Source organism: Daphnia magna, linkage group LG7, assembly GCF_020631705.1.
Source record: "Daphnia magna isolate NIES linkage group LG7, ASM2063170v1.1, whole genome shotgun sequence".
In the NCBI taxonomy this organism is placed as follows: Eukaryota; Metazoa; Arthropoda; class Branchiopoda; order Diplostraca; family Daphniidae; genus Daphnia; species Daphnia magna.
This window is the reverse complement of record NC_059188.1, coordinates 2887800-2913200: the sequence shown is the minus strand read 5'-3', so window position 1 is coordinate 2913200 and position 25401 is coordinate 2887800. Positions and strand designations below refer to the sequence as shown.

Here is a 25401-nt window from a genome sequence, read left to right as displayed (position 1 = left end):
CAGGTGCGTTCGACGATCCGCTGCTGAGATTGGCGTGTATGTTTGTAAATTTTTCTTTCGTTTCCTTGGAAAATGGAGCAGTGAGGCGCTGGTTAATTACTTGACCCCAAGCTGACCTTCTTTCCTTCTTGTATTTTTTATATTTTTTAATCATGACGGGTTGGGCACCATTCGATGCGTTGGCTCACGCTGATTCTGGCAGTATGAATGTCAGTGCTAGCAACGGTACCGTTCGGGAGTTATGATTTATTTTGCCCGTTCACACCAATTCCCCGACTCCCACAAGTGCCTGGCTCGTCTGTCCCATTGCGTCCAACCCCCATGGGATTTTTTCTATCAAAATATTTTTTCGGTCACGAATGATCACGAAACCGGTATCATTGGATGCGGCTCGTCGAGCTCGTTCCGATGGTGAAGGTCCCGCCGTGATCGGATACACCGTTCGGCCGCAAACGATTTTTAAAGCTCGAAAAACGATGATGGGCCTCTACCTGCCAATTCTAGGAATTCGACGTCAAAAGCGCAGCCGCGTTCGGAATTAATTTTCAAAAATTCATTACGGCTGAACGGTGCGTCGGATCGCAAAAATTTTTCGATAGCTTCCATTGCGTGATTGCGCTCTATCCAGCGGTACCCGATGAGGAGCCGTGCGACAGCTCCTTCCGGTAGCTGACTCGGCCGGTTTCGGCATGTCTGATTTTCACGCGGATTTCACGGTCCAGCTGCTCCTGCCCGGCTTAATATGTCATTTTCCCATTCGTAGGGCGATCCGATTTGACGTACAAAAGTTATTCACGGTCAAACATGGCGACAGTGCGCTAAAATTTCAGCGGAAAAAGGCCCGTTTCCCCGAATTTTATAAACGGTTCTTATGAATTTTGCCGCCTTTTTTCCGCCGAATTTCTCCGGAACCCGGTTTTGGTCTGGCTGCAGCTCCTTTCCCTCCTCGTCCCTCCCCCTTGTCCCTCCCCCTTGCCTCCCCCTTATATTTCCTCCTCTTTTTTTTCCTCATGTATGCTTATTTTTCGGCACAAGACGTGCATAGCACAATACCTTCGTGTAAATTAAATCTGGAATTGTGAAACAAAATGATGGTGAAAACGACCCGCGTTCATTGGTGGCTATGGCAGGTGCGTGCGACGATCCGCTGCCGAGATTGGCGTGTATGTTTGTCAACTTTTCTTTGGTTTTCTTGGAAAATGGAGCAGTTAGGCCCTTGTTAATTGCTTGACCCCCCACTGACCTTCTTTCCTCTTTGAATTTTTTTATATTTTTTAATCATGACGGGTTGGGCACCATTCGATGCGTTGGCTCACGCTGATTCTGGCAGTATGAATGTCAGCGCTAGCAACGGTACCATTCGGGAGTTATGATTTATTTTGCCCGTTCACACCAATTCCCCGACTCCCACAAGTGCCTGGCTCGTCTATCCCATTGCGTCCAACCCCCGTGGGATTTTTTCTATCCAAATATTTTTTCGGTCACGAATGATCACGAAACCGGTATCATTGGATGCGGCTCGTCGAGCTCGTTCCGATGGTGAAGGTCCCGCCGTGATCGGATACACCGTTCGGCCGCAAACGATTTTTAAAGCTCGAAAAATGATGATGGGCCTCTACCTGCCAATTCTAGGAATTCGACGTCAAAAGCGCAGCCGCGTTCGGAATTAATTTTCAAAAATTCATTACGGCTGAACGGTGCGTCGGATCGCGAAAATTTTTCGACAGCTTCCATCGCGTGATTGCGCTCTATCCAGCGGTACCCGATGAGGAGCCGTGCGACCGCTCCTTCCGGTAGCTGACTCGGCCGGTTTCGGCATGTCCGATTTTCACGCCGATTTCACGGTCCAGCTGCTCCTGCCCGGCTTAATATGTCATTTTCCCATTCGTAGGGCGATCCGAGTTGACGTACACAAGTTATTCACGGTCAAACATGGCGACAGTGCGCTAAAATTTCAGCGGAAAAAGGCCCGTTTCCCCGAATTTTATAAACGGTTCTTATGAATTTTGCCGCCTTTTTTCCGCCGAATTTCTCCGGAACCCGGTTTTGGTCTGGGTGCAGCTCCTTTCCCTCCTCGTCCCTCCCCCTTGTCCCTCCCCCTTGCCTCCCCCTTATCTTTCCTCCTCTTTTTTTGTGCCCGTATTGTAAATTAATCGGGCATAAATCCGGTAATACCTTCGGTAATATTAAAATACTAAAGTATTTCAATATTTACACTCAGGGACAAGACGTGCATAGCACAATACCTTCGTGTAAATTAAATCTGGAATTGTGAAACAAAATGATGGTGAAAACGAGCCGCGTTCATTGGTGGCTGTTGAAGGTGCGTGCGACGATCCGCTGCCGAGATTGGCGTGCATGTTTGTAAACTTTTGTTTGGTTTTTTGGAAAATGGAGCAGTTAGGCCCTGGTTCATTGCTTGACCCCCCGCTGACCTTCTTCCCTTCTTGTATTTTTTATGTTTTTTAATCATGACGGGTTGGGCACCGTTCGATGCGTTGGCTCACGCTGATTCCGGCAGTATGAATGTCAGCGCTAGCAACGGTACCGTTCGGGAGTTATGATTTTTTTTGCCCGTTCACACCAATTCCCCGACTCCCACAAGTGCCTGGCTCGTCTATCCCATTGCGTCCAACCCCCATGGGATTTTTTCTATCCAAATATTTTTTCGGTCACGAATGATCACGAAACCGGTATCATTGGATGCGGCTCGTCGAGTTCGTTCCGATGGTGAAGGTCCCGCCGTGATCGGATACACCGTTCGGCCGCAAACGATTTTTAAAGCTCGAAAAATGATGATGGGCCTCTACCTGCCAATTCTAGGAATTCGACGTCAAAAGCGCAGCCGCGTTCGGAATTAATTTTCAAAAATTCATAGCGGCTGAACGGTGCGTCGGATCGCGAAAATTTTTCGATAGCTTCCATCGCGTGATTGCGCTCTATCCAGCGGTACCCGATGAGGAGCCGTGCGACCGCTCCTTCCGGTAGCTGACTCGGCCGGTTTCGGCATGTCTGATTTTCACGCGGATTTCACGGTCCAGCTGCTCCTGCCCGGCTTAATATGTCATTTTCCCATTCGTAGGGCGATCCGATTTGACGTACAAAAGTTATTCACGGTCAAACATGGCGACAGTGCGCTAAAATTTCAGCGGAAAAAGGCCCGTTTCCCCGAATTTTATAAACGGTTCTTATGAATTTTGCCGCCTTTTTTCCGCCGAATTTCTCCGGAACCCGGTTTTGGTCTGGGTGCAGCTCCTTTCCCTCCTCGTCCCTCCCCCTTGTCCCTCCCCCTTGCCTCCCCTTATCTTTCCTCCTCTTTTTTTTGTGCCCGTATTGTAAATTAATCGGGCATAAATCCGGTAATACCTTCGGTAATATTAAAATACTAAAGTATTTCAATATTTACACTCAGGGATAAATCCGGTAATACCTTCGGTAATATTAAAATACTAAAGTATTTCAATATTTACACTCAGGGACAAGACGTGCATAGCACTATACCTTCGTATAATTAAATGTAGAATTGTGAAACAAAATGATGGTGAAAACGAGCCGCGTTCATCAGTGGCTATTGCAGGTGCGTTCGACGATCCGCTGCTGAGATTGGCGTGTATGTTTGTAAATTTTTCTTTCGTTTCCTTGGAAAATGGAGCAGTGAGGCGCTGGTTAATTACTTGACCCCAAGCTGACCTTCTTTCCTTCTTGTATTTTTTATATGTTTTAATCATGACGGGTTGGGCACCATTCGATGCGTTGGCTCACGCTGATTCTGGCAGTATGAATGTCAGCGCTAGCAACGGTACCGTTCGGGAGTTATGATTTATTTTGCCCGTTCACACCAATTCCCCGACTCCCACAAGTGCCTGGCTCGTCTGTCCCATTGCGTCCAACCCCCATGGGATTTTTTCTATCAAAATATTGTTTCGGTCACGAATGATCACGAAACCGGCATCATTGGATGCGGCTCGTCGAGCTCGTTCCGATGGTGAAGGTCCCGCCGTGATCGGATACACCATTCGGCCGCAAACGATTTTTAAAGCTCGAAAAATGATGATGGGCCTCTACCTGCCAATTCTAGGAATTCGACGTCAAAAGCGCAGCCGCGTTCGGAATTAATTTTCAAAAATTCATTACGGCTAAACGGTGCGTAAGATCGCGAAAATTTTTCGACAGCTTCCATCGCGTGATTGCGCTCTATCCAGCGGTACCCGATGAGGAGCCGTGCGACCGCTCCTTCCGGTAGCTTACTCGGCCGGTTTCGGCATGTCCGATTTTCACGCGGATTTCACGGTCCAGCTGCTCCTGCCCGGCTTAATATGTCATTTTCCCATTCGTAGGGCGATCCGATTTGACGTACACAAGTTATTCACGGTCAAACATGGCGACAGTGCGCTAAAATTTCAGCGGAAAAAGGCCCGTTTCCCCGAATTTTATAAACGGTTCTTATGAATTTTGCCGCCTTTTTTCCGCCGAATTTCTCCGGAACCCGGTTTTGGTCTGGGTGCAGCTCCTTTCCCTCCTCGTCCCTCCCCCTTGTCCCTCCCCCTTGCCTCCCCCTTATCTTTCCTCCTCTTTTTTTTGTGCCCGTATTGTAAATTAATCGGGCATAAATCCGGTAATACCTTCGGTAATATTAAAATACTAAAGTATTTTAATATTTACACTCAGGGACAAGACGTGCATAGCACAATACCTTCGTGTAAATTAAATCTGGAATTGTGAAACAAAATGATGGTGAAAACGAGCCGCGTTCATTGGTGGCTGTTGAAGGTGCGTGCGACGATCCGCTGCCGAGATTGGCGTGCATGTTTGTAAACTTTTGTTTGGTTTTTTGGAAAATGGAGCAGTTAGGCCCTGGTTCATTGCTTGACCCCCCGCTGACCTTCTTCCCTTCTTGTATTTTTTATGTTTTTTAATCATGACGGGTTGGGCACCGTTCGATGCGTTGGCTCACGCTGATTCCGGCAGTATGAATGTCAGCGCTAGCAACGGTACCGTTCGGGAGTTATGATTTTTTTGCCCGTTCACACCAATTCCCCGACTCCCACAAGTGCCTGGCTCGTCTATCCCATTGCGTCCAACCCCCATGGGATTTTTTCTATCCAAATATTTTTTCGGTCACGAATGATCACGAAACCGGTATCATTGGATGCGGCTCGTCGAGTTCGTTCCGATGGTGAAGGTCCCGCCGTGATCGGATACACCGTTCGGCCGCAAACGATTTTTAAAGCTCGAAAAATGATGATGGGCCTCTACCTGCCAATTCTAGGAATTCGACGTCAAAAGCGCAGCCGCGTTCGGAATTAATTTTCAAAAATTCATAGCGGCTGAACGGTGCGTCGGATCGCGAAAATTTTTCGATAGCTTCCATCGCGTGATTGCGCTCTATCCAGCGGTACCCGATGAGGAGCCGTGCGACCGCTCCTTCCGGTAGCTGACTCGGCCGGTTTCGGCATGTCTGATTTTCACGCGGATTTCACGGTCCAGCTGCTCCTGCCCGGCTTAATATGTCATTTTCCCATTCGTAGGGCGATCCGATTTGACGTACAAAAGTTATTCACGGTCAAACATGGCGACAGTGCGCTAAAATTTCAGCGGAAAAAGGCCCGTTTCCCCGAATTTTATAAACGGTTCTTATGAATTTTGCCGCCTTTTTTCCGCCGAATTTCTCCGGAACCCGGTTTTGGTCTGGGTGCAGCTCCTTTCCCTCCTCGTCCCTCCCCCTTGTCCCTCCCCCTTGCCTCCCCCTTATCTTTCCTCCTCTTTTTTTGTGCCCGTATTGTAAATTAATCGGGCATAAATCCGGTAATACCTTCGGTAATATTAAAATACTAAAGTATTTCAATATTTACACTCAGGGATTAAATCTAGAATTGTATAACAAAATGATGGTGAAAATTAGCCGCGTTCATCGGTGGCTATTGCAGGTGCTTGCGACGATCCGCTGCCGAGATTGGCTTGTATGTTTGTCAATTTTTCTTTCGTTTTCTTGGAAAACGGAGCAGTGAGGCGCTGGTTAATTACTTGACCCCCAGCTGACCTTCTTTCCTTCTTGTATTTTTTAATGTTTTTTAATCATGACGGGTTGGGCACCGATCGATGCGTTGGCTCACGCTGATTCCGGCAGTATGAATGTCAGCGCTAGCAACGGTACCGTTCGGAAGTTATGATTTATTTTGCCCGTTCACACCAATTCCCCGACTCCCACAAGTGCCTGGCTCGTCTATCCCATTGCGTCCAACCCCCATGGGATTTTTTCTATCAAAATATTTTTTCGGTCACGAATGATCACGAAACCGGTGTCATTGGATGCGGCTCATCGAGCTCGTTCCGATGGTGAAGGTCCCGCCGTGATCGGATACACCGTTCGGCCGCAAACGATTTTTAAAGCTCGAAAAATGATAATGGGCCTCTACCTGCCATTTCTAGGAATTCGACGTCAAAAGCGCAGCCGCGTTCGGAATTAATTTTAAAAAATTCATAGCAGCTGAACGGTGCGTCGTATCGCGAAAATTTTTCGACAGCTGCGATCGCGTGATTGCGCTCTATCCAGCGGTACCCGATGAGGAGCCGTGCGACCGCTCCTTCCGGTAGCTGACTCGGCCGGTTTCGGCATGTCCGATTTTCACGCGGATTTCACGGTCCAGCTGCTCCTGCCCGGCTTAAAATGTCAATTTTCCATTCGTAGGGCGATCCGAGTTGACGTACAAAAGTTATTCACGGTCAAACATGGAGACGAGCCTCTGATTTTTCAGCGGAAAAACGCCCGTTTCCTGGAATTTTATAAACGGTTTTTATGAATTTTGCCGCCTTTTTTCCGCCGAATTTCTCCGGAACCCGGTTTTGGTCTGGCTGCAGCTCCTTTCCCTCCTCGTCCCTCCCCCTTGTCCCTCCCCCTTGCCTCCCCCTTATATTTCCTCCTCTTTTTTTTCCTCATATATGCTTATTTTTCGGCACAAGAAGTGCATAGCACTATACCTTCGTGTAAATTAAATCTAGAATTGTGAAAAAAAATGATGGTGAAAATGAGCCGCGTTCATCGGTGGCTATTGCAGGTGCGTGCGATGATCTGCTGCCGAGATTGGCGTGTATATTTGTAAATTTTTCTTTCGTTTTCTTGGAAAATTGAGCAGTGAGGCGCTGGTTAATTACTTGACCCCCAGCTGACCTTCTTTCCTTCTTGTATTTTTTATATTTTTTATTCATGACGGGTTCGGCACTGTTCGATGCGTTGGCTCACGCTGATTCCGGCAGTATGAATTTCAGCGATAGCAACGGTACCGTTCGGGAGTTATGATTTTTTTTGCCCGTTCACACCAATTCCCCGACTCCCACAAGTGCATGGCTCGTCTATCCCCTTGCGTCCAACCCCCATGGGATTTTTTGTATTAAAATATTTTTTCGGTCACGAATGATCACGAAACCGGTATCATTGGATGCGGCTCGTCGAGCTCGTTCCGATGGTGAAGGTCCCGCCATTATCGGATACACCGTTCGGCCGCAAACAATTTTTAAAGGTCGAAAAATGATGATGGGCCTCTACCTGCCAATTCTAGGAATTCGACGTCAAAAGCGCAGCCGCGTTCGGAATTAATTTTCAAAAATTCATAGCAGCTGAACGGTGCGTCGGATCGAGAAAATTTTTCGACAGCTGCGATCGCGTGACTGCGTTCTATCCAGCGGTACCCAATGAGGAGCCGTGCGACCGCTCCTTCCGGTAGCTGACTCGGCCGGTTTCGGCATGTCCGATTTTCACGCGGATTTCACGGTCCAGCTGCTCCTGCCCGGCTTAATATGTCATTTTCCCATTCGTAGGGCGATCCGAGTTCACGTACACAAGTTATTCACGATCAAACATGGCGGCAGTGCGCTAAAATTTCAGCGGAAAATGGCCCGTTTCCCGGAATTTTGTAAACGGTTCTTATGAATTTTGCCGCCTTTTTTCCGCCGAATTTCTCCGGAACCCGGTTTTGGTCTGGCTGCAGCTCCTTTCCCTCCTCGTCCCTCCCCCTTGTCCCTCCCCCTTGCCTCCCCCTTATATTTCCTCCTCTTTTTTTTCCTCATGTATGCTTATTTTTCGGCATAAATCCGGTAATACCTTCGGTAATATTAAAATACTAAAGTATTTCAATATTTACACTCAGGGAAAATTATAATCAGTTCCATTAAGTTTTGATGTGTAAACCTGTACGATACTTCGCTAGCTTTACTAATTTTTCTTTTCTTTTTGGTGCGACATTTTCGAGAAAATGCATTTTTTAAAGTAGAGAATTCCCCCACACGCACATCGGAACTGAGGGAGTGAGGGAAGGGGGATAAAATATTCATGGTGGCCGCTTCCACTTTTCAGCCTCTACCTCCAAATCTATTCGCCGACATAAAGCAAATAGACACTTACACCGCACCCGAGCAGTAAAACTTTTCTATCTCTGTGATTACGGTAGTTCCAGAGTGCACAGTCGAATATTGTGTGTTGTGCTTCTCGTTTTCAACAACAAGAATTGTGGATTTTTTCATTCTCGAGCTAAATGAAATGTGTGTAAATGATTGGCAACATGTAACTCTAGAATTTGTGAGAATGTCCTTCTTTTTGAACCGCCATTTAATCAGTACTACCTGTTTCACCTGAAACTTACAGGATGCCGTCGGCTCCAGCTCATAATTATGAGGCAGATAGCATTTCAAAAATCTCATGAATCGTTAGGTCGTCGTAGTGTTTTGTATGACTATAAATTTACGTAAGCTGAAATTCAACATCCTCTATGACTTGATTTTGTGCGCCAGATCCCATACTACGCCAAATCATTTCACCTGCTTTCCAGCAAGTGAAAAGCCAAAGTTGATGCTTTGACCAGTGTCGACATGAACGGGTTGGTAGCAAATTATACCCTGACCTATTATTCAATCTTTATCGACCATATCACCAACAGCAGACTGGTTAAGACAAGAGTTTCACGATCCTGCTCGTTTCTGCGTTGGGTAAACTTGTTATGCGAAAATGATCCACCACGGTCGTTTCCAATCGCCTATGACCCTGTCTGAGAGAACCTTGAAATCGAAATTCCCCGCATTGCTGGGAACTGACCAATATCAAAGACTGCTATTAACCTGTCAACAGTTTCATTCTATACTGAACAGATAAGGCATGCATGTGCGTGAATAAATATTCGGGTAAAGATTAAGTAACGATCATTGTTACACATTATTTATCCTTGAATTTTTATTCACGCACATGCAGGCTTTATTTAAATGAGCTATATCTAAGAATGAATAAAAAAGTGGGATCATCGGTCAAATTACCGGCCAGAGGCACCGGTAATCCGTGTTGACTCCTAGCTTCCTCCATTAAGGGGTACAGCGTTCGCTTTCAATCGAGCCAAGGTTATTCAGACTACATATGGATCCTTACACAGTCTTGAAGCCATTTTCGACCTGGAATTAGCGTCAGACAATCTCCAATAGTCCGACCACGTCCATCACCATACTAGGCCACTTTATACCATTCGCACATTTCTGCACCTATGGTACACCACAGTATTTGTTATATGATGGCTATATTGATCCTTACGATAGTCTTGAAGCCATTTTCGACCTGGAATTAGCGTCAGAAAATCTCCAAATGGTTCGACATCGTCCATCACCATATAGCCACCATTTATCATATACTGTGGTATCTTACATTAAATAAAATTTAATTTAATAAAAAAAAAAAAAAAAAAAACAAACAAGAAAAAATGAATTTGTTTGTTTTTGTTTTTGTTCTTCGTTTTTAATAAAAATAAGCATTCTAGGAAACTAATATTATCATCTCTCTTTCTCTTCTTGTGCCCAAGTAGAAAACATGCATGATGAGCACTGCGGAAGTAACATAACACATTTTACAAAATCAACTTAAGTTGGGCGCCCATAGCCTAGTGGTTATGGCGTCTGTTGATCATCAATGACCCTAGATGAGGCTTAGAGGGATTGAAGCAATGTTCATGGAAACATGGAACATGGAACCTGAACTTGGGGCGCGAGTCTACGGTCGATGATCAACTTTTGCCAAATTAACGAAATTTAAGAAATAAATAACACAAAGGCAGTGCATAGAATTAAGCAACTTAACATAACAATGTCAATAATTTCAACTAATAACACGCACTGGTAGATGATAATACATGACATCTGTCTAGGCGATCTCCTATGGCGACGGTTCAAATCTTGACACATGCCACAAAATATTTTCAGTTTTAAGTTTCGTTTTAAGTAAATTTTTAGATTCTTTACATGTTTGGGATTGTGAGGATGTGCTTTTTAGAATTTTCTTGGTATGCAAACTGAATTAACTTGAGAGAAACATGTTGCACTATACTACTAGAGAACTACACTACCTTATTATAACAGTATACTTGTACGCACTCTACCTGACCTCAGGTTAAACCATCAAATCTATGACTGCAGAGTGCTGACGTGTACTTCTTTATTTTAACATTTTTAACTTAAGCTCCAACGAATTCCTAATGGAACTGCTTGATTTTGAAAACTTGCTACTACGTTATGTAATTGTACTAGCGTTTTCAGGGATATTAAATTACTGATTTACTGAATTTTAGAATTTAGAAATGTGTTAAATAAATTCCTGTCATTGGAGCAGCCATAGGTATTTAAACTATTGATCCAGAAGCCGAAACTAGCGCTTTCATATTTTTATTTATAAAACTTACGACCAGCTGTTGCCATTAAAGGGTACGGACGCTGACTGGTAGTTGTTATAGAAGTTTTCACAAATATGTTGTTTGTGTAAAGAAATCTTTGTGAAAAACTGGCGTGCAATGAAGTTGAGTTATGGTTCCAAAGCTGCATTATGGGGATAGAAAGTCTCACTATAGAATTAGACAATCCTGTTGGAATTTATTTTCCTGGAGGGGAAGTGTCTGGAGTAGTTCACATCTCAAATGTCAGCAGTAAAATACTGAAAGGTTTTAATTGATGTATTTTAAAAATTTCACTCGTTGTTACACTTTTAACTTTGGTAGGAATATACCTGGAATGTCAAGGCTGTGCAAAATTTTGTTTCAAAGAATTGAGTAGTCAGACTTACTATTCAGCTGAAGAAACTTATCTAGACCTGATTATTCCTCTAATTACCAATGAAGGTATCAATTTATATATTTAGTGACAAGCAATGTTCAATATTTTTATTATGTTATATACATTAATTGTTTTACTTGCAGGCAGAGAAACATTTGAACTTGTCAGTGGAGTTCACCAATTTCCATTTGTGTTTGTACTTCCAAAAAAATTCCCTCGTCATTTCAAACTGAGATGTTGAAAAAATTTGGCTATGGCCATGTCAAATACTCAATTAAAGTAGTTTTGAAGAGATCTTCACGTCAAGCAAATGGAAAAACCTGCTACATTCCATTCACTGTTAGTTTACTTTTCAAAAATTATTTTTGAATGTCTCGAAAATACCATAAAAAATAATTTTTTTCTTTAGGGAGTTTTGAAGCCGTCATGGAAACCAAATTACGAATATGTGCTCGCTTTTGCAGTTAAAACCATTGTTGACTTAAATACAATCCCAAAAGCAGCAGTAAAATTATTTCTACATGATATGTTAACATATTTTTCAAAATCACCATCTTTTAAATTTTATTGATAGCTACCAACACAATCAATAAAAAGCAAGCCCGTTTTTCGTTGGTTTTGCTGCCGATCTGGACTTATAACGGTAACACTGTATCTAGACCGTACAGGCTATGTCGCAGGTGAAACCATTCTCTTGCATGCAGATGTAGACAACCAAAGCATGACAACATTGCTTGGTGCAACGGTTTTTCTCATTGAGGTAGTTTTTATTTTAATTTTGTTATTATTATTGTGATTATTCTTTTAGTTTATTTTAAAACCTTTGTTGTCCTGAAGAGCGTTGATTTTCATACCCAAAACAAATCCAAAACCTACGAACGCGTTTTGTGTGAACAGAAACGGCGCGGAAGAGTGTTCCAAGAAGTACCTCAAGTGTTCCCAATCGTCACCCCTACAATGACACCATACTATTTGCATTTTTGCGATATTATTGACGTCTCCTACAAAATTGAGGTAAAATGGGTCTGAGAACGTTGTAGTCTCGTGTTGAGTAAGTCATAGCTTTATTCGTTCCAGTTCCGACTTATCGACTCTGAAAGTCCGACTCATTTAAAACTGTAACATTGTTTTTGTTAGCAAGCTGATTATAATTAAAGGGCTATGGATAGTAATTTGGGGCTTCAGTTTTGTAGCTGTGAGCTGGATAATATTTAGGAGGCTCAGTGTAGTAGCCAAGGGCCTTGGTGGTGTAGTACTCGGGAGCGGAATACGTCGTGGTGTAGTAAGAAATCAGAGTTGAAACAAAAAAGTTGTGGCTGTTTCAATGTGTGCATCAACGCCAACGCTGTTCTGTCAGCTGAAAACTATATAGGCCGTACCTATACGAAGGCGGAGGGGAGGAATAGGACCCATCTTGCGGACCCTAATTCTCCATGGACTTTTTTTTTGTCCTATTTTTTCGGGTCCTATTGGTCGGGGTCCTATTTCTCCTGCTACCTTTTGAAGCCATTTTCGACCTGGAATTAGCGTCAGACAATCTCCAATGGTCCGACCACGTCCATCACCATTCTAGCCACCTTATTCCATTCGCACATTTCTGCACTTATGGTATTCCACAGTGTATGATCAATGATGGTTATATTGATCCTTACGATAGTCTTGAAGCCATTTTCGATCTGGAATTAGCGTCAGACAATCTCCAAATGGTCCGACAACGTCCATCACCATATAACCATCATTTATCATACACTGTGGTATCCCACAGTAACGGTGCTAGCGAACCAACACCGTTACTATACATAGAATGTTTTATCAAGTCTTTTATACTGTTAAATAGATGTTGGAAAACAGCTACTGTCCGTTTTGGCATCTGTTGGACCTTTATGTTTGATTTGGTAAATGCGATAGACTAAATTGACGAAAATAAAAAATGAACTTTATTCTTTCCTCATTGAATTATTTATTTAATAGGATTGAGTAGAGGAGAGTTGGGGCAATTGAGACACAGGGCAATTGAAACAAAAATTGTTTCTCTCGCCGTATAAGAGGAATTTTCTTGAAAAAATTAGGGTTAATAGAATGAGGGGGTTTGCAAGTTTAGAAAAATTTACGAGTTTTTGTATTCAAAAATTTTAAGATATCTCGAAAAAACTGTTTTTTGTTCTCCGTCTGTTAAATTTGCGTTTTCAATTTTTTTGTTTTAACCCCTAAAACTCTACGTTTTAGTAATAAAATTAGTTTCAGATGATTTGCAATTCATTTTTCTACAATTTAATGTCATTTAATTTTTCCCTGCATTCTTAAATAATTTTAAATAATTAAATGTAACGATGATTCTATTGCAGGGCAATTGAAACACTTTGTTTATATTCTCTGTCTGCGAGTGGTTGCATTTTTTTTGCAAGTATTTGACGTAATTCATTTCAATAAATGTAAATCATCATGTTAACACAACTATAATACTTGTATTCGCTGTTTGGGATTTATTAAAAAAAGCATGTTGCTTAATGGGTTTTTTAAAATTTAAGTATTTAAATATTTTAAATTAAATTACGATCTACTTTAAGCATATTTTAAAAATCTGTAAATTGCATTGTACCTAATGGTAAAATTTCATCACACTAGCAGCTGTGGCTGCTGAGATATCGTGATTTTCATTTTATGTGGGTATAAAGAAGCTTCCTTATGGGAAAACCCACATTGCAATTGCGTCGACACACCGTTTCAATTGCCCTGCTACCATGGCAATTGAAACACTCGAAGCGACCTCAGTTTTTTACAATTTACTACTATTCAAATTAATCTTTTCCCATTTTAAAAAATATCATTTAGTAGCTGAGATAATAGGCTACAATTCTATATAATTTTTGTATTAAATTTTTCAGTTTTTTTTTCAAGAAATACAAAAAACCAAAAAGTGTATCAATTGCCCCCACTCTCCCCTACATTTTAAAAAGAATATTATTCATGAAAAATGATAAAATATAGGATTCGTATGATGTAAATCACCGTTCCTGAATGGAACGCTAAAAGATCGGGAATTTTCTGCCGCTAGGTGGCAGGTTGATAGCTCAACCAGTTGTATCTAATTTTTATTTTAGTTCCTTTCATCACAACAGTAAGCCTAATATTTTGGGAACAACCAGTATTCAATGCCTTTTCCTACTTCCAACAAGCTTCATTTAATCTTTAATCACTATGTAACACAAATCATTTTGCTGCAAAAAAGTCTCAGGGTCCGGATGAAAAATGATTTCAGAACTTTTTCTTTTTGTTCGGGACTCTCTTTACTTCTGTGTTTTTGGATAGGAAATTGTCTCATCTAACTACCTGAATACGGGATAGTTTTAGGCTTTAATTGAAATTTATTATAATCTGGTATAACATTTAATGTTAAAAACTTGTTCAGTTTCCATTCCGTTTATTTGAACATCAATAAGGTAAGACTGCACAGTTCACATATAAAACTTGTGTAAAAAACAAGCTTGTCATGGTGAATCGAGTTTGTTTCACGATAGGCCTATAGGCCTACGGAACACCTTTACACCTAGACGTACAGTAGACCCTATGGTAATTCTTAATGGCAGACTAATGAGGCTTAAAGAATCCCGTTATTAGCTTATTTCTTAATTATACGTTAACAATAGTAAAAGGCCTTAATTATAATAACACTCGAGTTTTTAAAGTGAAATTACGTGAGGAAAAATGTCCATCAACATAGTCCTACATGTGATAGTAAACGTATTCGTATAGGCCTACGTACCGTACGTACCGTACGTAACCAAGGCACGTCCTTGGTTACGTACGTATGAATTCCTTTGCTCATTACCATCTGCTAAATTTCGGCTTGATACAATGGGTAAAGTATACAATGTTTAACTAGACTAGAAATTGATGTTGATGGACGGCTATGATTTAGTGATGTTCCTGAAGATGTTGGAATGAGATTTAAATTAAATTCTAAGCATTAATTATAATGTTTTAACACTCCAGTGAGCTATCAGTAATTGGAAATTACCGGAGGGATCGCTCAGCGATCCCGAAGGGTAATTAGAATTATATTAGAAATAACGAATAAGACCCTAAGGGTGTAGACGATGTATTTTCTAGCTTCTTTAAAGACCTTTTCCTCATCCGCGCAACGCCCCTTTTTTGTCAGACTTTTTAGCGTCCAACACATTGATAACAAACAACAAACAAAGGGGATTTACACATGGTTGCAAATAAGCGGTGAGGAAGCTCAATTAAATCATAAGTTAAATGGGAAAAAAGGAAGAGGCGCATGTTGGATTTCAACATATTGTAACGGACGTCAGAGCCGTTTATTTGGAAATCAGAGAGAATTGACTACAGAGTAAACTAAGAATAAGGGAAACAAGGTTTAAACAAGTTTGACACATAAGAATAACTAAGACGGAAGGAACCCAGATCCAGCCGAGTGGTCTTCTTTTATACCATCGTTGGACGTTTTCTCCTGTTCTAGGAATTTAAGTAATTGGGTGATAACCTTCCTGTGACATTTAATAATCATCAGTTTTATCTAACTCTCGGGAGTTAACCATGAGATAAATTCTATAGGTTGCATAACCCTACGTCAGCTGTGCGTTACAATATTGGTTACTCCTTGGCCCCTGCAGCAACTGAGAAAGTGTGGAAGATGCTGTTCTGGCAAAAAAACCGGGCGTTCCGGAAAAAGGCTCCAAACACGGGTATAAACTTTCAGTACAGTAGTGGGATTGGCGAACTTTTCTATTCTTGATTATTGCACGCTCCCCGTCTAAAGACACATGAATGAAATCAATTGAAACGTTACAAAATGGAAAAAACCGGGTGGGTTGGGTGGGAATGAGACCCCTAGGGTCTCATTCGTTATTTCTAATATAATTCTAATTACCCGTCATATATTTTCAATTATATGACGAAAGTAACTACTTTCGACCCTATGGGTGATTTCAAAGCAGCTTCGATTTATTTATGACATTAAGACCTGGCCATCGAGTTGGAACACTGCCGTAACAATCGAAGGCTCCATGGTTCGTTTGTAGAATCTACTGAAAGTGGATTCCGTTTTCCAATGACCCGCTTTTAAAATTTCATCAATTGAAATGCCGGCTGCGGAGGCCTTGGACGCCGCTGCTCCCCTTGTGGAATGAGCGCTGAACACCGATGTGTCCAAACCCGATTCCTTAAGAGTAATTCGGATCCATCTGCTTATGGTGTTGGCCGTCACACCGCCGTGTGGTGAAATGACCGATATGAATAGCTGATTAATGTTTGAATTGCCCCTGAATGGGCCTGTTAGCTTGACGTAGGACTTTAGGGCATGAACCGGACAGCAATCCTCTTCAGGGATAGCCGGAATAGAGATGGTTTGTAAGGGCCCGCTGTGCTGCGCCTTTCTAGGCTTAAGTAAACTAAACTTTACGCTTTCTTCCGAAAAATTTATAGACTGAAAATTGATGGCCGCTAGCTCTGATACGCGGAGCAACCATGCCAAGGCGAGTAACGTCGCCGTTTTTCTTGTCAAAGATGGAAAGGAAATAGATTCGTTTTTACCCAGCTGGGCCATGAATTGAATGACGACGCTTGGGTCCCATGAACAATTGTACTTTGGTTTGGAGGGTTCAAATTATAACAACCATTAAGGAGATTTTTAACTAAGGGGTGGGTCCCAACTGGGTGCCCGTCGACGGCTGGGAGAGTTTTGGACAACATCGATCGATGGACGTTAACCGAATTGTATGACTTCCCGTCCCGATGCAACCCCGTAAGAAATTCCAAAACCGATTTTAAAGGGACCGATAAGGAATTTTCGTTCCGTCGAAAACACCAATCAATCCAGTTCCTCCAGGCCGACTCGTAAGTCGAGAGTGTAGAGCTGCGGTTCCCAGCCACGAGTAGGTTGACCAAAGGTTCCGAAAAGCCTTCCCGTAGGAAGTCTCGCCGGATAACTTCCATGCGGCTAACTGCAACGATCCGGTTTGCAAAAGCGGGTGAGCAGCTCCGGTTGCCGAAACCAACAGATCCTGGGATGCGTGGAGGAGTATCGGCACGTCACATGTTAGTTCCAGAAGGACAGGAAACCATGGGTGCGCCGGCCAGACTGGGCAAATCATAACTAATTTAGCTTTTTCCCTACGCAGCTTCTCCAGAAATTTAGGGATTAGGGCGAAGGGCGGAAACGCATAGCCGGCGCACTCCGACCAGTTTAAAGAGAAGGCATTAACCGCGGTCGCCTCTGGCTGTGGACGCCAGGAAACAAATGAGGGTAGCTGTGCGTTCCAGTGAGAGCTGAAAAGGTCGATATCGACCGGCCAAATGACGTTTAAATTACTGAACACCGATCGGTTCAACAACCAATCGCTCGCATCGCTCCCGGATCGTGATTCTTTATCCGCTTCCTCATTCATCGCCCCTGGAAGGTGGACTGCATCGATTGACAGTTTCCTTTCTTCACAGAACTCAGTCAAGCGCTTGGCTATCGTGGTTAACCCGCTCGACTTCGTTCCTCCCCCTTTGTTTACGTAACACACCGCCGTTGTGTTATCTAAATATATTCGAATCGATAGGCCCCGCGCGCTCCCTGCAAAAGACTGTAGCGCATACAGCGCTCCAGTCAGTTCAAGTGAATTAATATGTAAGGGGGCTAGACCGAACGCCATGCATCGGAATTGAAAAATACGCCCCTCCCATCTAAAACGCAGGAATTTCTGTTGGGCTGCATGAACAGGCACGGTCAGGTAAGCATCCTTGAGATCCAATTTCATGAACCAGTCCCCTTTTCTTACTAAAAAACGGACCGTCTCCAAATTCTCCATTTTGAAATGTTCATACTTAATGAACTTGTTGAGTGGTTTAAGGTTAACGATCGGCCTAAACCCCTCCATTTTTTTGGGGACACAAAAGAATGAAAAAATGAACCCCGCCGATCCATCTGTAATTTCCTCAATCGCCCCTTTTTTTAACAAACTACAAATTTCAGCCAAGCAAACCGCTCGCATTTCGCTAGACATAACAACGTCTCGAGGCGCCGAGCGCTGAAAAGGATCGGATAAAAAATTTATTACGAGCCCGTTAGCGACGGTGTCCAAGATCCAGGGATCGTCAGTTACGGTACGCCAATGATTAGCAAACGATCTCAATCTGGCCCCGACTTCAACATTAACACCATTGTCAGAAACCAATCTAGTGATAAACTGGGGGAGTAAATCATACCTTCTTGGGTTGGGATTCCCGCGTCCGCGACCGCCTCTGGAATCTCCAAAACCCCTCCGTCCTCTCGGTCTACTGCCACGAACACTTTGTTGACGTTCGCCATAAAATGCCTGGCGTGCCGGTGGTGGTAAATGTTGGTCACGCCGCGTCGACCGAACTGGGTTTCTGCGATCTGCGGCTGCTGCCGCTTTGTCGCGCCTAGCCAGAGTTTCATCCTGACTTGCTTCCGTCAACATCCGCTCCAAAAAACGGCCGGTGAACAGGAGCTCGCGGGCCTCCTTCCCGGCTGCAAAGCAGCTGTCGTCCCTCAGGAGATATTCGATTCTTGGGTCTGTTATATTCACGATCGACTCACGACGCTTTTTTGAAACGTGAACAAATGCCCGACCCCACTGTTTTAGCGCCGCCTGCACCGAGCGACGCAAACCGGACGTCTCGGCCTCCTCAACCGCAGACAGCTTAGAGTAAAGGTCAATCAATGTAGGACCGATGTCCATAATTTTTAACTAGGTCCTGACCAGTGCTTCTTCTTTTGCATTAACGATTTTCAGTACGCCTCTATCTTTTGAGCGACGGCTCATCCACGCGCCTAGCTTGGGAGGCATAAGAGAAAAATCAGGGACCTCAAAGGTCAACGGAAACTCCTTTGAAACCATTTTAGACTGTTCAGTCGAAATGGCCACTGACAGTAGCTGCGTGATTTCGTCACAGATTGATTTTGGAATCAGCGAAGAGGGGGGGCCGCTAGCGTTACCTAGCCCCAAATTCTGTTCACTAGTTGCCGAGGATGTTGGGGCCGTATTTGAACAGGAAGGGCCTGCTATTTCTTGTCTAGAGTCCGCATTCCTACTAGCGCCAGATTTTCCTGCGTCGCCTGCTTTTGCTTGACCTCCATCTGAAACGGTCGGTAACCCGCTCACTGCCCCTCTTTTCTCGGCGGGTAACGGCGGTTCTTCTGTGACAAAACGAACGCTATTCTGCGGCCGCCAAGGGCGACCACGATCAATCTCCACACCGTCGTCTTCGTACTCTGCCCATTCGTCTTCTCTTTGATCACTATAGTACTCATCCTCCGGTTCGAATTCACTATGGGTCGGGTAAGACCGGGGATCGTGTTCACACTCGAAATAAGCGCCGTACGGATAAACGGCTTCATCACGAACGTAAGAATCTTGAACTGCCGGTCGGCCCCGAATTTCTCCCTCGTCTAAATAATGGACGTACGGATCTTCGTAACGTGGGCGTCTCAAGGGTGATCTTTCACGAAAGACGGGGCGATCAAATCTCTCTGTGCCATTTGGAACAAAACGATCAGCGTTGGTATAAAAAAACACGCGAGAATTGTTCCAACTATCTGCATCACGAAATCGCCCGTTTGTTAACCAGTCGACGCGAACGTGTTCGGCACGCGGGTTCCTCGAACCGCGATAGAAATTTTGCGACGACATCTCAATGTAAGAGCTAGAAAAAGTCTGACAAAAAAGGGGCGTTGCGCGGATGAGGAAAAGGTCTTTAAAGAAGCTAGAAAATACATCGTCTACACCCTTATGGTCGAAAGTAGTTACTTTCGTCATATAATTGATTTCGTTTTTCTTCCATCGGTATAGGTATCCATGGCATTACACTCCTAAATACTGTTGCCGTTATGGCTGGATCGTGCATAGCTGTGCCAATGGATTCTCCGTCTTCTAACTATGGTGGTTATTCATACCAAACTACCACCGCTGCGCCGTACTACACGACGACGTATGCTGCCCCCAGTTATTACACTACAAAGGCGCCCAAGTGCTTCCCCACAACATATGCGGCACCCACTTACTACACCGAGGCTCCCAAGTATTACAGCACGAAGGCTCCTGAATACTACACCACCACGTATGCAGCTCCCACTTACTATATGGAGGAACCAAAATACTACTCCGCACCGAGCTATTACATGGAAGCGCCAGTATATTATACCACTCCAAGCTACTACACCGAGTCTCCCTCCTACTATACCACAAAGGCTCCTGAGTATTACACCACAACTTACGCTTCACCGGCATACTACCCCGAAGCCCCGAAATATTACTCTGTTCCAAGCTACACTACAACCGTGTCGTACTACACAACTACAGAGGCACCCAAGTATTACGTAGCTCCAACCTACTACACCGAAGCTGCCCCATCTTACTACTCCGAGCCGACCTACTACACTGAAGCCACGAAGTACTACGCTGCCCCAAGTTACTACACCACGACTGCTCCTTCGTACTACGTCGAACCTAGCTACTACACCACAACTTATGCTGCTCCGTCTTACTATACTGAGGCTGCTGAATACTACACAACTAAAGCCCCGGAGTATTATACCACGAAAGCTGAATACTACACAACCACTTACGCCGCTCCAGCTTATTACACTGAGGCTCCGCAATACTACACAACAAAGGCACCCGAATACACAACGTATGGTGCCCCAAGCTACTACACCGAGGCCCTCAAGTACTTCACCACAACTTACGCTGCTCCAGTTTACTACACTGAGGCTCCCAAATATTCGGCTCCTCAATACACTACAACATATGCTGCCCCAAGCTATTATACAGAAGCCCCGAAGTACTACACTACAACATATGTCGCTCCGGTTTACTACACCGAAGCTCCTCAATACTATTGTAAGTTATTTATATTTTAACTTACTTTTTCATTGTCGTTTCTAGTAAAGTTTATTTCAGTAGCACAAAAAATTGAGGAACAACTCTTTAGGAACTGATTTGTGAAAAGTGACTCTCGCTATTTTCTATAGAACAAAAGTTTTTGTACGGGTTTCATGAAGGTCGAACTACAAGAAAATTAAGTTGAAACGTTTGAAGGGTAAATCAGTCGGTAAAACGTCTAAGGAAGAAATTACATAGAAAAGAGGGGCGTATAGAAAATTAATGTTACGTAAGAATAAAGGGTAGGAAAAATAATGAAAATAATAAAGAATAAATTGTTTTGGTTCTTTACATAGCTATCCGGTTCCAAAAGATTGCGTCTCGCAATCAATCAAGGTCAAATTTGGAACGGAATAGAAAGTGAGACAAAACAAAACAGGAAAACAACATTAATTAATTCAACAGAACAGCTGCTTCTCGATGCGCTTGTCTTAGTGCGTCCCGGTGGAATTTGTTCCGTGGAGGCTCTCTTTGTAGAAAAGGGGCTGATGGGGCAAAAAGTTCCGGGGCGGGTTGTTGAACAGAGGCGGGTAAGTTTACAATAGTAATGGGCGGGGATGGATTTGAGGGGTTTAATAACGCGGGGTGGCCTACTTCTATATCATTATCAGATGTTTTGGTGAAGCAAGTGAAAGGGTTACAAGTACTTAGAAAAGAACAACAAGGTATGTATCTTGCAATAAGGGAACCTACTCCACAAAAATGAAAGAAAAAGAATCCGATAAATCCCATCCCTAGAAGACTACAAATGCTACTTGACCAACTAAGAATCTTAGACGACAGGGAAACGTTCTTTTCTTTTTGGAGTGAGGAAAGAAGAGTGCTCATGTGAAAAGGATTTCCAAGGTCGATGCTATGTTCTTCTTTAGCAGCAGCAATTATCTCGGCGATTGCAGCTGCGGTGCTCATCGGGTGGGGGGTTAGCGCGGGGTGTAAACTTAGTGCGAGTAGCTTATCAATTTCATACGGCAAAGTGTTGATCAAACTATGTCCTTGGATTATTACACCGGGGACGATTGGAACTGTTTTTGTAGAAATGTGCTCGACCGTTGATGTTGACGAAATTTTTGTGCCAGTAACAGGGGGTGTAAGGCGTCAGTTCCCATCCTTCAGTGTCTAAAGTGTAGTCGCCGAGTTTAGGTTGAGGACCACAGCTTGTGATTTCAGTGGTGATCGTTGAATTTTTCGGGGAGCATTGATAGACGCTGATCGATTCACCAGTGGCTATCAATTTGCTACATGTGGGTAAATTAAGGTAACTGGCAGCAAGCCATCCACTGTGTTGTGCGGTGGCGATAGCAGTTTTGTGTGCCAGCACTCGATTTTCACATTGCAGAGCTCGAATCTCTCGAGCCACTCCATTTATTCCATCGGTAGTTCGGTCTCGTGCGTATTGAGAATGTGCTGCTCCGCTGATTTCAGCCCGGATAATGTCAGCAATTTTTTCGATGTCTTCTTCCAGTGGTTTACTCGGATGAGCGTTGGTATCAGTTAAAGAATGTAAACGTAAAATAACTTTGTCCATTCCGATTACTTGTTTGTAACTTTTTTCGGATGAATTACAATATTCTTTGTTAGTTGTATTGTAAACAAAGTCAAGTTGTTGTTCGACGTCACGAATTCTTTCTATTTCACTGTTGTTAGTCAGGTAACGTTGAGCGATACCTGTTTCCACAAGCCTTAGTTTGCACTGTTGAACTTCTCTTAACGATTCTTTCCAGACAATGGTCACTAGGTTGTGAGAAACGGATCCGTTGATCCCTCCCGGTATATCGCCAATGGGTGAACTTATCGTACAGTTAGCGCACTCAGTTTCTAAAGTAACTTCTTCTAATCGACAGTTGATCAGCTGATCACCTGTGACTTGAAGCCAGCTACCCTGCACGTTTGGAATACGTTCGAACGACCACTTATTGTTTCCTAAGTAGTCCATGCTTTTGCCATGGCACAATCGGGAATCACGCATTTTTTCACATTCATGTGCATTGACTTCTATTGGCACTCTTGATTGACTTGGAGTTTGCCAACCCCAGAAGTCAGTATAGATGTGTTTCTTTTCCAGCCATATGGTACACGAATGGCCAACAAAACGGGTAATTTGGGGAAGAGTAGAATAGACATCATAATATACTGGAATAGCGGGAAGGGGGCTTATTTGATAATCACAGTCATCGCTAGTGAATTTTAGGAACCCTTTTGGCTGAGCAGCCGTACAATTACAAATAGTGATGTTAAGAGCATGGAGGCGACAGAAAAACGGTATGATGAGGAGGGGTAGAAGACATAATCTATGAGAAAAGTAATTTAAAAATCAATTTCAGGGATCCATTCTATGAATTATTAAGATTACTAATACAAAGTTTTTAGAATTTAAACACGGTTTAAAGCTAGTTAAAGTGATTCGAACGTAATTAACAAAAAAATTACAGCAATACAATTTCATAATTTGACAACTGGTTTTAAAAGATTTCGAGGACGTAACCCGAGGCGACGCTCTGGTTGTATGGGTAAGGTTGACGTCTCTGGAATCGGTTTGGAAGGTAAGGAAATTGTTGGTGAACTTATCATTACATTTGGAGTAGGAGGGATTGTGGGTGGGGGTCTTATCAAATTTTGAGTAGGAGTTTCTTTTTCACAAGGAATTTGTTCTAACTCAGATTGAAGGTTTGTTTCTAGGGGTAGAGAAAAAGTTTCGAGTTCATCTACGGTTTCTTGTACGAATTTTTCGGCTTGTTTCTCAATTCTTACATCAAAAAAGTCGACACCTGGTTCGTCTTTCCAGATCATTGACTCAAATAGGGGTTTTATTCGATTCACATGTACAAGCTGAGTTTGTTTTCCTACATCTTGTTGTATTTCCACAGTACTATTATTGCTTACTTTCAAAATTCTAAAAGGGCCTATAAAACGTGGAATGAGTTTTTTACTAATTCCCGCCAAGGGCGTTCGCATATCTAGTAAAACTTTATCTCCTACGTTAAATTTTTGCTCTTTTACGCGTTTATCGTACTGGGCTTTTTGTTGTTCACGAGCTTGGGAAAGATTGATTTTTACAAGCTGAAAGGCTTCGTGTAAGCGTTTCATAATTTGACTTTTATAGTCTGAGGGAGTAACTATTACTGGGGGAAGAGGACGGAGGAATTGATCAATCGGCATGACTGGATCACGACCGTGATTTAGAAAATATGGAGTCTCAAGTGTTGACGAGTGGACAGAATTATTATAAGCGAAAACAACGGGGCCTAAAATATCCTCCCACCGCTCGAATCCATTCTCCAAATATTTCCTTATCATTTCAACAACAGTTTTGTTGAATCGCTCTGTTTGCCCATTAGTTTGAGGGTGATACGCAGTTGTTTTCATGCGTTTAATGTTTAAAGCTCTACAAAGCGCAGAAAATAATTCAGAAGTAAAATTACTGCCTCGATCTGTAATTATTGCTTTCGGGGGACCATGATGTAAAATAATTCGTTCTACTAAGGCTTTACTAGTACTGAGGGCGGTACAGTTGGTAAGAGGAATGACTTCTATCCATTTAGAAAAGTAATCCGTGATTACTAATATATAATTGTTTCCTTGAAGTGAATGCGGTTTGATTGGACCTAGGAAATCTAAGCCCAATACTTCAAAAGGTCTTGTAGCGAGGTCTAACGGGTTGAGATAGGCTTTCGTACTGTGCACTCGACGTCCCAGCGCACAAGGTTCACAAGAAGTGCAATATTCCTTAACATCCCGTAACATGGTAGGCCAATAGTATTTGTCCCTTAGACGAAAGAATGTTCGCCTAGTTGCCATATGTCCTGACAATGGGGAATCATGATATTCTTGTAAAAGTTGCTTTCTCAGAGAAAGTGGAACAACCACTTGACACTGTTCAAAGTTTCTTCTTTTCACTGACGTAGGTTCGTAGTGTTTACATAAAAGACCATTTTCTACAAAGAAATAATCTATTTCACCGACCCAAGAAGGCATCGGGCCATCTTCTTTTTCCAAGGTTCATTTTGTTCCAAAAACGTAACGATTGCTTTGCACAGAGAATCTTTCTGCTGTTCTTGACACATTACGTTGTTGTCTGCAGGAATGGCAGATATTAGATTCATCGGTATTCTAGAAAGAAAATCAGCATTTTCGTGTACTCGACCTGGTCGGTACTTAACACTGAACTTCATATTAGATAACAAGATCGCCCATCTACCTAGTCGCCCTGTTTCGTCTTTAAAAGTCTGCAACCACTGAAGAGGCCTGTGATCACTTACAATAACAAAAGGTTGATCTTGTAAGTAATGTCGGAAACGTTTTATCCCAAACACTACTGCTGCAGCCTCTTTTTCTATTGTCGAATACTTGATTTCCCCTATATTAAGATGTTTGCTTGCATAGGCTATAGGTTGGTCCTTTCCGTCTTTCATCTGAG

General features: G+C 43.0%; 1 protein-coding gene and 2 pseudogenes across 1 annotated transcript; 2 read left to right on the top strand and 1 right to left on the bottom strand.

The window, feature by feature from the left end:
• Positions 1 to 10808: 10808 nt before the first annotated feature.
• LOC123474279 lies at positions 10809 to 12174 on the top strand (annotated as a pseudogene).
• Positions 12175 to 15684: 3510 nt separating this feature from the next.
• On the bottom strand, positions 15685 to 19736 carry LOC116936183 (annotated as a pseudogene).
• Positions 19737 to 19901: 165 nt separating this feature from the next.
• On the top strand, positions 19902 to 20965 carry LOC123474191 (extensin-2-like). Its single transcript, XM_045176103.1, has one exon. The coding sequence runs from the start codon at positions 19934 to 19936 to the stop codon at positions 20963 to 20965; it is 1032 nt and encodes a 343-aa protein (XP_045032038.1). The 5' UTR covers positions 19902 to 19933.
• Positions 20966 to 25401: the final 4436 nt, after the last annotated feature.